Below are 13,489 nucleotides of genomic sequence, written 5' to 3'. Positions count from 1 at the left end.
ATTTTTCCTTTCAACTTAAAGTGTTTCTGCCTTCCTTCTTTAATAAGAAATATATATAAGTAACAGCCATGACTTAAACACTTGCAAAAAATTGCATTGGTAATAAATTGAATTATGTATGTACAACTAGAAAACACAAAGTGCAGCAGTCAGTACTGCAGACTCCTTCGGCTCTCCTGATGACTTCGGGCACTCTCATGGTCCTTTACTGCCTCGACTTTAAAATTATTAGTCCCCACCACAAAATTATTCGTCTTGTTTTTTTCTTTTGTGTACATGCGGCAGTCCTTACAAAACATGACGGCATTTTCGTGATCAAACACAAGCCATTCACGACCTGTCAGCCATTTAGCGTTAAACTTTCTTTTCTTCGTTTCGCACGCTTTGTCGACATTCTCATCCCCTGCCTCCTTCCTCTTCTCGCCCCCAGACGTCTGTCCCAACCACCGCAGCATTTAGTTTAACTTTACTTTTTACTTTTAGCTAGCTCAGTCTCCTTTTTTACAGTTTATACGCCGCCGTTCATTCTTCTTCTTCTTTGTGTTTGCGTTTCCGTGGTTTCTCGCGCCGGTTGCACTACTGACTGTAGTGTGCCTGCGCACAGCCAATGGGCGTCTTGTACGTCATCACGTAGCATTACGACAGTGTTCATGGGAAATGTAGGACGGACTGTCCGGGGGACAAATGACCAAGAACTGTAGAGCGGCTCTGACTGACATGATTGCCTAATGCATTACCGGCCAAATTGGCTAGTAAGTTTTTATTTACACCCGCCAATATGAATTTTAACCCGCATTTGGCGGGTTGGCGGGTGTTAATTTAGAACCCTGAACATTAACATCAACTCCAGTCGTGCGAGTGCCATTACCTTTTATGTGCATTTTTGCAGGTGAGTTATTCCTCCTCCGGGTCGCCAGGTGTCGCTCTCAGTTAGTGCCACTTAGGGTGTCCCATATTGCTGCCTTCACGTGCAGCGCTAATCATCAGTTATACTATAATCGGTAACAACTTCCATGTAACTCTATATATGAGAGTCAACAAAGTCTTAAATACAACAGAAAAACATTAAAATCACGCGATAGAATTATGAAAAAGAACAATTTTCTGTGACATATGAGTTGTCACTAAATAACATGAAACCGTAAAAACTGTCTAAACCGAACAGATAACGAGAATTGCAATATTTTTAAATTTTGAATTTATCTCTTTTATGTGTCATTGCATTGCAGTCTGTGTAAAAAAAACGTGAATGGGATGTCCGTATTTTGGTGCTGTGTCGTGTTTTGTTTTTTTTAAACGTGTTTATCGTGAATGAATTCAGCAATAGTGCGAAATCCGGGAGCCTGAGTTGAACCTTAATGTAGCCTACGTAGCAGGGTCGCAGAGTCGGAACGGGACAACGATGCAGCGAGACAAAACTAGCAACGCCGGCGGGGCTGAAAAGTAAGAATATCACTATTCACAACTTTACCTATACGACACTTTTATTGTCATCATTTAAATACCTCCGGACATGTTCTATTTAGCTCTCATTTTTAATGTAAACGCCCTAATATCGAATGAAATGTCTCTTCAGGCCCGACCGGGAGGCCGCCATAATGTCGAAATACTACGATGGAGTTGAATTTCCTTTTTGTGACGAATTCTCCAAATATGAAAAAATGGCAAAAATAGGACAAGGGACCTTTGGGTGAGTAGGACAAGAACATTTTATCGTGTGAGTGAATCTGTGATTCCGTTTCGACTCTGTTTACACCTGGCATTAGCATTCATCTTGGGTGAGCCGTAACGAGGATAATGATATCCTCGTTTAGAATTAGATGCCAGCCAAACAATTAAGAAATGTTGGGACTTGGTCATGTTTACCAGTCTGTTGCATCACCTCTTCTTTCAACCACACTCTGTAAGCGTTTGGGAACGGAGGGGACCAACTGCTGTCATTTTGAAAGTGGAATGTTTCCCTTTCTTGCTTGATGTAAGACACGGTTCATGGTGTCCTTTGTCGTATTTTACATTTCGTAATGCGCCAAACATTTTCAATGGGTGACTGCAGCCAGGCCAGTTTAGCACCTGGGCTCTGATACTACAGAGCCATGCTGTTGTAATACATGCACAATGTGGTTTAGCTTTGTCTTGCTGCAATAAGCAAGGTTCTGAAAGCGACATCGTCTGCTTGCCAGCATTTGCTGCTCCAAAACCTGTATATATCGTTCAGCATGAAAGATGCTTTCACAAATGTCCAGCTTACCCATGCCATGAGCACTAATGTACCCTCATACCATCACGGATGCTGGCCTTTGAACTGTGAGCAGATGACAAGCTGGATGTCCCTCTCCCCTTTAGCCCAGAGGAGGTGGCGTCCGTGATTTTCAAAAACAATTTCAAACTATGACTCATCATCGAGTCGACCACAGGACAGTTTTCCACTTTGCCTCAGTCCATCTTAAATGAGCTCAGAACTCCTTAAAAACAAGAGAACTCAGACCCAGTGCAGACCCTGACCCACTATACATCAGCTGAGACTGTGTGGAAAGGGTCCCTGCTTTCAGGTTTCTGGGTATGCACATTGCCAAAGATTTCTTCCTGAACTACTAATACCACTGAAGAAGGCACAGGAGCAGCTCCACACACCTGAGGATCCTCGGGTAAACCAACTTGCAGAAGAAGCTGCTGGTGTCCTTCTACCGCTGTTTTATGAAGAGTGTGCTGATGAACTGTGTCCCTGCGTAGTATGCCAGTTGCCAGCAGCGGACAGGAGAGCCTTTCAGGGGGTCATCAGTACTGTCCAGAAGATCATCGGCTGCTTGCTGCCTTTGGAGGACTTATTCAGCTCTTGCCCCTTCAGTGCAGCAGCCAAAATATTGAAAGACCCATCCCATCATGGACATCATCTGACCTGCTGCCCTCTGACACTTAAGGTCCATCAAATGATGGACAGACAAACACTGAATGTCCAGGACTTGTGGATTATTACAGTTACACTTACTGCAAATTATACAGTTACATTTTTGAACACTTCACAGTGCAGCATACTGCTACTCATTCTGCGTACTTTACAGCTGCGCCTTTGTGTATATATATATATATTACTAACTGCACTATTTGTCCCTGGTGCCACTGCCATTTCAGCAAATGTGCATTATCCAGAAGTGCAGTATCTCAGCTTCTATCATATTGTTTTTATATCTTATTTTATTGTGTCATATCTTATTATGTATTGTTTTCTATTTTTAATTGCTGTTTGATACATCTGAATGAATGGATTGCTACTCAGTGTCATTTTACTCTGAAGGAATTCTATTCTAGCATTAGCTGTCCTGATAGCAAAGTCATAAAGAATGTACAAGAGAACAAGTAAACATGAAGAATGTTGTCATTTTCCATGTGGTCAGCTGCTCAGAAGTTGTTTTGAAGACCAGATATGTGGTATATGTTTGTGAGATTGTGTTTCAATATAACTTACAATATCACACAACCTAGTTTTAACCTGCTGAAATAGGTGCTGCCAAATGGATTGTGTATTAGTTAATAAAAGGACGTAGTAATCTGTAGTTTATATACACTGTACAACTTCTCAAATTACCACAGGAGAGACACTTGCACATGCTTGTAAGTGAAAATACAAAAGTATCTATGATAGTGACATAACAAAGATCCCAGTGAAAATGACCATAATATGTTTAGAAATTATTTACTAGTGTAGTTTGTACAAGCAGGTTTGCTTCCTTTGTGAGTGTTCAAAATCAAGTGGTCAGCTCAGTGAGAGTGCTTCATTTGTCTCTTGTGTTGAAATATTCTTTTCACAGGGAGGTGTTCAAAGCAAAGCACAGACAGACCGGGAAGAAAGTCGCGCTGAAGAAAGTCTTAATGGAGAATGAGAAAGAAGGGGTAAGATCAGAGTCTGCTGCAGTAGTTCATTTTCTAGCCTGATTGGGACACGTGTTGCACTGTGAGTAATTGTTGATGTGCACTCAACATGAGTGTTTTTTTCATATGACAGAAAAGGCACATTAAAGGATAACTGGTTTATTACAAGACATGTCATTCTTTTTAAATTAATTGTTTATTGCTGAAATCTGGGAACAATACAGTTGTAGGAGGTTATTAAAAAGAGGTTAGATGGAATGAGAAACATGAGAACAATCAGACACATTGTAAACAAACCACCAGGCTGACATCCAAATAATTTACTCGTAAATAATTATTATTTGACTTCCAAATAAAGTATTTAAGGTAACTTGTGGCTCAGGAGGTAGAGTGAGCCATCCACTGATCACAGCGTCAGGGGCTTAATCCTCACCTACCCCCGTCCAAATGTGAAGGTGTCCTTTCAATGCATCAGTGTTTCAATAAAGAAGTCATTATTGAAGTTTCCTCTGGCCGCTTTGTTTCAGTTCCCAATCACAGCTCTGAGAGAGATCAAGATCCTGCAGCTGCTCAAACATGAGAATGTGGTCAATCTGATTGAGATCTGCAGAACCAAAGGTTGGTGTCACAAGTCTGTAGATTTGCTTTAGATGACTTGTTTGCTTTCTGTGTTGTCCAATCATAGGAGCAGAAAGAATGTGTTGTGTAAAATGGGTTTGTTAGTAGGTGTTTACTTTTTTCTTTTATTCCTCTCATTCTTTTTAAAGCTACTCAGTTCAACAGATACAAAGGCAGCATCTACCTGGTGTTTGACTTCTGTGAGCACGATCTGGCCGGGCTGCTGAGCAATGCCAATGTGAAGTTCACCCTGGCAGAGATCAAGAAGGTCATGCAGATGCTGCTCAATGGATTGTACTACATCCACAGAAACAAGGTGAGGCACTGATAAAGATGACTGTCCCCTGCTTCTTTAGACCTCTGGGGCCTTTGAGAGATTTAACCTCTAAAAAGGAATTATATGTAAAATGGTCCCCAGCTGCTCAGTTTGGCTGAGCGTCCCGATCTAGGGAGAGTGTCGGCGGTTACAAACTTTTTTCACTTGAGAATGACAAAGACTTCTGTGCTCTTGGGCATTTTCAAAGCTGTAGAAATGTTCTTTTATCCTTCCCCACATCTGTGCCACTGTCCTGTCTAGCAGGTCTATGGACAGTTCTCTTAACCTCATGACTTGCTTTTCACTCTGACATACACCGTCAACTGCAAGACCTTATATAGACAAGTGTGTGTGCCTTTCCTTATTATGTCCAATGAATTCAATTAGGCACAGGTGGATACAGTCAAGTTGTAGAAACATCTCAAGGACCAATGATAGAAGTAGGATGTAGATAAGAGGGTCTGAAAACTTTCTGTGCGCTGTAGTAATCTCACTGTTACAAACGCTTGTGGTCTTTCTCAAAACATCACTTTGTTTTGGATCAGATTCTTCACAGAGACATGAAAGCAGCCAACGTGCTCATCACCAGAGACGGTGTCCTGAAGCTGGCTGACTTTGGTTTGGCTCGAGCCTTCAGCCTCGCGAAAAACAGCCAGGGCAACCGCTACACCAACCGCGTGGTCACACTCTGGTACAGACCTCCAGAGCTGCTGCTGGGTAAGAAACAACCATAAAACTCAACACAATGACAGAAAATATGCATATGCTCTCCTTCATCTTGCTGTTACTGCCGTAAATGGATGTAGTGCAACGCACTGGTTTGTATTGACTTTGTCTTGTCTAATGCACTTAAACAGCCATGTGTACAGCCATAACACATGCAACTATTTATGTTGTGTATTGTGTCAATTCATTGCACATGCGCCTGTAAACCATCATTGGCAGTGATGCTGTATCTCAGTCACTGTCATCAAACTTCATCAAGGCATTTAGTTATGGTTTATAACACTTATTGATGCTGAGTTTATGTAGTGCTTCACAAATGACAAAATCAGAACGGACAAAATCAAAGTTCTTTTGATAAGCACAATTTGAATTGCTGCAAAAAATCATTCACCCTTGTGGAGGCGGACTAGCAGCCAACTGTGCTGTAGATTAGTTTAAAGGTATTAATTACTTTGTTTATTTTATTGGTAGGTGAGCGAGACTATGGGCCCCCCATTGACTTGTGGGGAGGGGGATGTATCATGGCAGAGATGTGGACCAGAAGTCCCATAATGCAAGGCAACACTGAGCAGCACCAGCTCACTCTCATCAGCCAGCTTTGTGGCTCCATCACTGCTGAAGTAAGATTCCATCATAACTGGAACACCAGTAAGCTTGAAGTTGCTTTACTTGGTGACGTTCTCAACCAAATCCTGAACCATTTGTCTTTCTCTCAGGTGTGGCCTGGTGTGGATAAGTATGAACTGTACCAGAAAATGGAGCTACCTAAAGGCCAAAAGAGGAAAGTGAAGGATCGTCTAAAAGCCTATGTCAAAGATCCGTACGCCCTGGATCTGATAGATAAACTCCTGGTCCTGGACCCGGCACAGCGCATAGACAGCGACGACGCCCTTAACCATGACTTCTTCTGGTCCGACCCAATGCCGTCAGACTTGAAGAACATGCTCTCCACCCACAACACTTCCATGTTTGAATATCTGGCACCACCCAGGCGGAGAGGCCACATGCCACAGCAACAGCCCAATCAGAACAGAAACCCAGCCACCACCAGTCAGACCGAGTTTGATCGAGTCTTTTAAGTGGTTGAAGAAGCTTATGGACAAGTAGCTTGGCTGGTTGAACTTTTTGTTTTATAGTAAATGACATCTTTGTTTCCCGCTGGCCTAATATGGAGGAACGCTACATATTCCTTGGCTTGGTAGACATTACCTGGAGATCTCTACCGTGGTTTGTGTGATGATTGTTCTGTGTGAGTCTGTGTCAGAGGATGCAGGTCGTTTGGGTTGACCAGGCACAGGGCTGGAATGTTACGTTGTGGAGAAATGGATGTTCAACTGTGTGGACATGGTTTGGGTGTGTGCACATGGACCCTTGGTTAAACAAGGACCCTGTTAGTTTTAATTTTGACAGCTAAGTTTGTAAGTCTGGCATTTTAGTTATTTGCATTTTCACACTTTTATCATTGTTATGTACTAAACAGCTGTCTCTTTACAGGCTGTGCAGTGTAATGCGTTTTTTTTAATGTATAATGAGAAAGTGAGAAACTTTTATTTAAACTTTTTGCAAGGACACCACCCACGTTTCTGAACACATGTCCAAAAGTAACACCCAAAATAAAATAGTTATTTTCCCTTAACTTGTATGACTTCATGTGATCATGGTTTATCCTGGGAGTTTCACTCAAACACTGAAAATGTACTCTTGGTGTGAGCTGTTGTTCCAGTATTTTTGTTTCAAAGACACGTGAAGTTTAGCAGCAGCCTGGGCTTTGTCTGGTCAGGTTAAACTCATTACAGCTCGTTAGGGTTCAAACCTGGAAGGGACAGAACCCTGTTGTGTCTTTGTCTTGTGTTTTTTCCTGCTGCAGCAGCTCAAACTGCCGTGAGCTGAAAGGAGCTAGAAACATGAAATTCAGATCCATAACTGGAAATGATATGTAAGTGCTTCCCCAGAGATATGAGCCCAATTGGCCAGATGGTGAAGCTGTAATTCAATTTTAGAAAGGTTCAGTTCTGAAATGAGTGCAGCTGTGGTGGAAGTAACTCAGTATATCCATGGAAACACAGGTGAGGTACTTTCTAAGTTTTTGTATGTTCTGTTACTTTTTACTTTGACTTCACTATATTTCAAAGGGATATTCTACCTTTTACTCCACTACAGACTGCTGTTACTACTTTGGAAACCACACAGTTTTTTTGTGTGACTGTGGCTGAAGAGACCTCTAGTGAGGTCAGGTGTATGCTGAGTGGAGAAGATATCACTAAATGCTATTTACTAGTAAGAATGATAACATGGTCATTTGTCCCGCCCAAACAGGTGCAACAAAACTAACAGAATCAGAGGGAGGTGTCAAATAAGTAACAGTTTGTACGTGGCGTATTGAGAAGAGGCACTGTTCATTTTGATATTTAAAGTAGTTTTTCTGACAATACTTCAGTACTTTTACTGAAGTAATATTTGCAGGACCTGTAAGATTTCACAGTTTGATTAGTTAATTCTTAAGAGACACGTTCATGAGGACAAAACAAATCCTGATTTCAGTTCATATTTGCACTCAGTTTTGCTCAGATTCCAAGCTTGATTGGCTTTAAATGTTCAGTGGTCTGCATTTATATTCCAATTTTCCACTTAAGCAGGACATTTCAGACCTGTGTGGCCAGTAGGAGCCAGGATCCAACCCAACCCTGTGATTAATGACCGATGGCTCTGAGCCACAGCCATCCCGTTTGATAGTTACACAGCACAGAGGGAAGGACGCTGTCTTTACAAGTTTACAATGGCTATTTTACACTCTCAAAGCTCATGAATCTTTTTCAATCTAAACTACTTATCCAGATCTTTCAACACTACTCTATTACAGCCATGTAGATAAAACATGCAGACTCTAACTCTAAAACACATTGATGAACTGTGTCCAGTAGGTGGCAGCATCACATTACTGCATCATTAGTAGTAATAGTAGCAATACATATTTTGTATGCCTGTCACTCAGCCCTTGATGATCTTCATTACTCTAGTTCTAACAATAGTGAAACAAAAAGAATATTTTGCTGCGTCTTTCTTCTTTTTCATCCAGGAATGACAAATTCCTCTGCTTGTCTCAGAGGAACTATCGTGCTTTCTGGAGGTTATAACTGTAACCCTATCTGAGTGTTCTTCAAACCAGCTAAATGGATTTCATGTAGAACCTCCATTCAACTTCTGAGCGTCCAGGAAGAACCATCTGGTGACTTTAAAGCTGCAATCATCAACACTTGACCACACGAATCTCAATCTGAAGGTCCCTGTGTTTAGTATAAGCCTAAATAAATCCCACCTTTGTGTTGCTCGTTGAGGTTTGTTTTTGAGTGTAGAATCACTTCATCGTTGCCCCCTGTGGTTGCTGGGGAAAAACACCAACTACCACTGTGCTTCTCACCAACCACCAAGCACCAGCAGTGTTTTCTGCCCTCTGGCCTCAGGGGGCAGGACTGAGCCTCAGCTTGGTGTGCCACACAGAAAAATTGCTCCACCGAGCAGCAGTGAAATTTAAGCATGGTCAGAAGTATATAAAGTATGTAAAGTAGTTTGAGCAGTATTTTTCAGTTTAAGATTAGAAGGACAGACTAAGTGGGTGGTCTGGAAAACACATGTCAGGTTAACTACTTCACCTCCATTAAAGAGCAGCACACATGGGACGGTCCTGAATATGTGTGTGTGTGTGTGTGTGTGTGTGTGTATATATATATATATATATAGATATTATTGCTTGCATGAGAATTCAGAAATATGAAATGTAAGATAATTTGATATGAACACTATATTTACGAGCTATTTCATAAACATGTGGACATAATTTCATATTTTTTGTCAATAAATCTCCTCACTTTTTCAATGTGGCCCACATGATGAGCACAATGTAAGTGTGCGCTTCATGCGTATGTATTTCCTGCACTGTGCACATGTCTTGGCTTTCATTGTACGAATGAGGATGGCAGATGCTTCAATTATGCTACAGAAAGGTAGCATAAGGTGAAAATTGGTGAAAATTCACTGTAGTTTTGTCACCACAACCTCGTTTACATTACATATAAACATTTGATCCAGTGGGATTATAAAAATATTGAACATGGCCAATTTATTATCCAGGTAAAAGAGCAAGGAATGCAGTCCATTATATGTATTCTTCATCAGGCTCAGAATATGTACCAAATTTTTGGCAGATAATTATGCTCATGTGATTTTACATAATTACAAGAATTCTTGTGAAGTCATTTCTTTCACAGCTATGTTCAAACTGATGTGAAAAAATACTAATAAGTCAGAGTTCAAATCCTTTGCTTTGGGTTGACTGCATGAAGGTTAATCTAATAAATACAACTAAAAAGGTATTTGTGCAAATCTTTTTTTCCCTAAGATTCATAAATAACTAAAATAATTCTTCTGCAATGGGCTGTTTGGAGTGAAAAAAATCTTGCTCCTTCAAAGAACCTTTCCAGAAGATATCAGCTGGAAAAGGCTTTCCGAGGCTTTGCAAATTGGATCCAAGCCACATTTGGAGGTGGTTTGAAATGAGAATCCAATTCTCCAGATCCACAGATGCAAAGTGTCCTTTGCATCACTTGCAATGCGACACACAACAACGTCAAACCCAGAGTGAGGTGAATTGGAGCGGCTGAGCAGAATCCATGCTGCGTCTGGCAAACAGGATGGAGGACAACACAGAAAACAACAGAACACACTGACTTTTGTTTGGAGAGCGAGGTGATAGACCTCCATTTCTCATGCTTCGGTGCTGATGCCTACATTGTTACTACAGCAACCCCTGCAGATAGGTGGTGATGTCTGGACACACAAATCCAATCTGATCACTTGAAAAGAACAGTGTGGACAGTCTGTCTTAAAGATTGGGGCCAAATGCAGAAACATTCTGAGAGTCCTTTCAGAGAACTCCTAACTTAGCCCAGCAAAGAGTCCTGGCTCAGGAGTGATCGAGGAAAGTTCTCAGAGCAACTCTGAGCAATGAAGGGATGGACACCTTTTGGCTGATAAAAGATATGGCATTCTTAGTGATAATGGACGGTGAAATCCAGAAATTTCATTTCTGGCTTTATAGCATTATTGTGTTGGGTGGGAGATGTGAAAGCATCTCGAATGAGATCGAAAACACAAACATTAGCCCTGCAGAATGTAATCTGTAGCATCTCATCATCTCACTGTCATTCAGCCTTTGGAGAAAATGTCTCCTACTGCTTTCTCTCTACACCATTTTCTATTCTGCTTAAGAAACTCTTAAGCTTCTTCAAAGTCGTCTTCCCTGCCCCTCCTTTTCACCCTAGGAGCTCTCTTAAGGGCTAAGATGCTGTGTGAATAACTTTTATTTTAACAGGATCTAGTCTTAATTGTAACAGGAAAATCTGAGAAAATGGCATCATCAAAATTTCATCACTAAGAGCAACTCGTTGCACTATGAACATTTATGAATACAGCCCCTGATCTGACAAACAAATCTGATTTTCTGGCAGTCTTTTTTTCTGTGTGCTGTACATACAGTCGACAAAACATAAATGACAGTATAAGGTGTGAAAAGAAGGCATTTATGAATATGTATATATCTTCCATGTGCATGTATTTGTCAAGAATCACCTTGGGCTCATAGTTTCACTCTCAGTCTAATAACAGTCTGTGTGTGGTGTCAAACTGGAGCTTTTCTCAGATGATATATTGCTCTTTTAGTTCCAGTGCTCCTCTGCTGTCTCTCCTATTGATGATAAGGGTGTGTGTGTGTGTGTGTTGAGGGGGAGTGACAAGGGGGGGCTGCTGTGTGTTGACAATGATGACAACAACAACTAACATAAATTAGAAAGTGCTCCAGTGGACAGATGGGCCTCTGACTGCAGCCGGCTGCATGCAAATTGACTCTCAACTCTTTTCCATAGAAACAGCACAGTTGATTATCTGTATGGATGAGAGGCCAGGATGCAAAATGACGCTGTAAACTGTGCCAGGTTTTGGCCACAGTAGGGCATACTGTGAACTGGCTCCAAAGGGCCTATTATGGTGCTCCATGTGACTGATGTGATGACACTCAGCTTCAGGGTTTGTTTGGGGCAAATGCCATGTCAGATTAGGATAAATGTCATTTCTGATTTACAGGGTTTTCCTCCTGAGTGCTAGAAAAACATTGCTGCTATATTTGGTGAGACTCTGTTCTGTGGACATAATTTAATCTGAACAGCCTGATACATACTATGCATTCCAGCAGTCTACATGTCACGATATCTTCAGAGGAATGAGAAGCAAATCCCATCCTAAGAAAAGTATCTACACCAATACAAACCTTCATCTATTTCCTTTTTTCCAAAACCATCCCCATAACACCAGGTGACCTTAGGCTGCATCCAGTGAAGTTCTGTGCTACTGTTGTTTATCGTCTGACGTCTGTTCTTCTGTGTGAGTTGTTTTTACACAGTTTTAACTGTGATGTGCACCTCTGTGTTTCTTGGATTGGAATGCTGATGCAGGAGGCATACTTTGAAGCCTATATGTTCGGCAGGATGGCTCCAGGGCTGGTCTGTCCTCCCCTTTGTCCCAGACTGAAATATCCCAGTGACTATTAGATGTACTGTCCTGTTTTGTTTTGTTTTTTCTACATTCATGGTGCCCAGAGGATGATCCTAATCCTAATGACTTTTTCTCATTCTCAGATTTTTACCAAACACCACCATCAGGTCATAATTGCAAATCATCTAGCACTTAAGTATGATTAATGACATTCCCACCAGTCTAAGCTGTACTCTGTGCTTAGTGCTAATGAGCAAATGCTAGCATGCTACCATGTTAAATTAAGATGGTGGTCATGGTATGCATTACAGCAAGGGTGATGAACATCCAGCCTTCAAGGCGTATGTGGCCTGCATACCAAACAAGCAACTCAGCAACTGGTTTTTTCTGCGATATAAAAAATAACATGAAAGAGTAGACGAACACAGCTCCTTCCAGGTACCCCTGAATGCAAGTCGTGGTTGCATGATATGTCATGAGACACGCATCTGGCAACTCTCAAGAAAAGAAATCTAGATGCTCTCTGGTACTTTGCAAGAGAAATGGATAAACTTGTTTTTTGTTTTTTTTTAAGGAAAAGGCAAACCAGTGTGCCTGTTACATTGTGGGGACGTGCTCACAGTGATGAAAAAGGCAAATCATAAGAGTCATTACAAGTGAAACATGCTAAACTGAATGAACTGTGAGGACAAATGCACTTGGATGCCCAACAAACAGCTTTAATTAGTGATCAAGGTAATGCCGGAGATAAAACAGGGCCTCAATGTACCAAATAAGGCAGTAAGGAGTTGTAGTTCACCAGTTTACTGTGTATTTTCCTCTTTTCTCAATTATGTGAATCAATGAAACCAAAGTAAATGTATATTTTATCTGTCTGTAATGTCTATCATTACTTATTATTAAGCATATTAAGTTCCCACAGTTAACGTTACCATTATTGTTTCAAGAGTTCAAGCAGCTACATCTTCACATTTCATACACACACCACTGCAACACACCAGGACAAACTGACACAATATTTCTTACACAAGGAAAGGAATAACTTGTAATGTGTTCGATTTGTTGAATTTACAAGGGGGGACACGTAATTAAGAATAAGTAGACAGTTAACATACTCTAGATGTTAAGATGGCAAGCTTTTCTGTCATAACAAGTACATAACAAGACAAGTAACCTTCCTGGTACATTAAACCAACCGTCCCAGAATGCTCAGGGAACATGAAAATAACGTTAGCTTTATGTTACTCTGTCTTTGTGACACACAAGCCAGTGTTTCTCTGTTAGTGTGCCTGTGACAAGCCCAAACACAAAGGGACTCAGACATACAAAAAGAGTCCTAAAATCTAAAAAGTTTAATTAAGTCGACAAACAAAAAATCAGCCAGGCAATAATCTAAATTCAAACAGCAGGCGGAGGTAA

General features: G+C 41.1%; 1 protein-coding gene across 1 annotated transcript; it reads left to right on the top strand.

Moving 5' to 3' along the window:
- Positions 1-1,363: 1,363 nt before the first annotated feature.
- cdk9 (cyclin-dependent kinase 9 (CDC2-related kinase)) lies at positions 1,364-7,163 on the top strand. The gene is made up of 8 exons (XM_076758855.1): positions 1,364-1,443; positions 1,577-1,690; positions 3,807-3,888; positions 4,395-4,485; positions 4,635-4,801; positions 5,347-5,518; positions 5,999-6,147; positions 6,244-7,163. Exons 1-8 carry the CDS (start codon positions 1,403-1,405, stop codon positions 6,604-6,606), a joined length of 1,179 nt encoding a protein of 392 aa, XP_076614970.1. The 5' UTR covers positions 1,364-1,402; the 3' UTR covers positions 6,607-7,163.
- Positions 7,164-13,489: the final 6,326 nt, after the last annotated feature.

This window comes from Chaetodon auriga, chromosome 19 (assembly GCF_051107435.1).
Source record: "Chaetodon auriga isolate fChaAug3 chromosome 19, fChaAug3.hap1, whole genome shotgun sequence".
Taxonomy (NCBI): Eukaryota; Metazoa; Chordata; class Actinopteri; order Chaetodontiformes; family Chaetodontidae; genus Chaetodon; species Chaetodon auriga.
This window is presented reverse-complemented; position numbering and strand designations above follow the sequence as displayed.

What these genes read in the sequence shown, in the direction of transcription:
- cdk9 (XM_076758855.1), top strand. Translation starts at nt 1,403, where the DNA reads ATGCAGCGAGACAAAACTAGCAACGCCGGCGGGGCTGAAAA. An exon ending in ATAGGACAAGGGACCTTTGG is followed by an intron (nt 1,691 to 3,806) that starts GTGAGTAGGACA and finishes TTCTTTTCACAG; the next exon opens with GGAGGTGTTCAAAGCAAAGC. An exon ending in TGGAGAATGAGAAAGAAGGG is followed by an intron (nt 3,889 to 4,394) that starts GTAAGATCAGAG and finishes GCTTTGTTTCAG; the next exon opens with TTCCCAATCACAGCTCTGAG.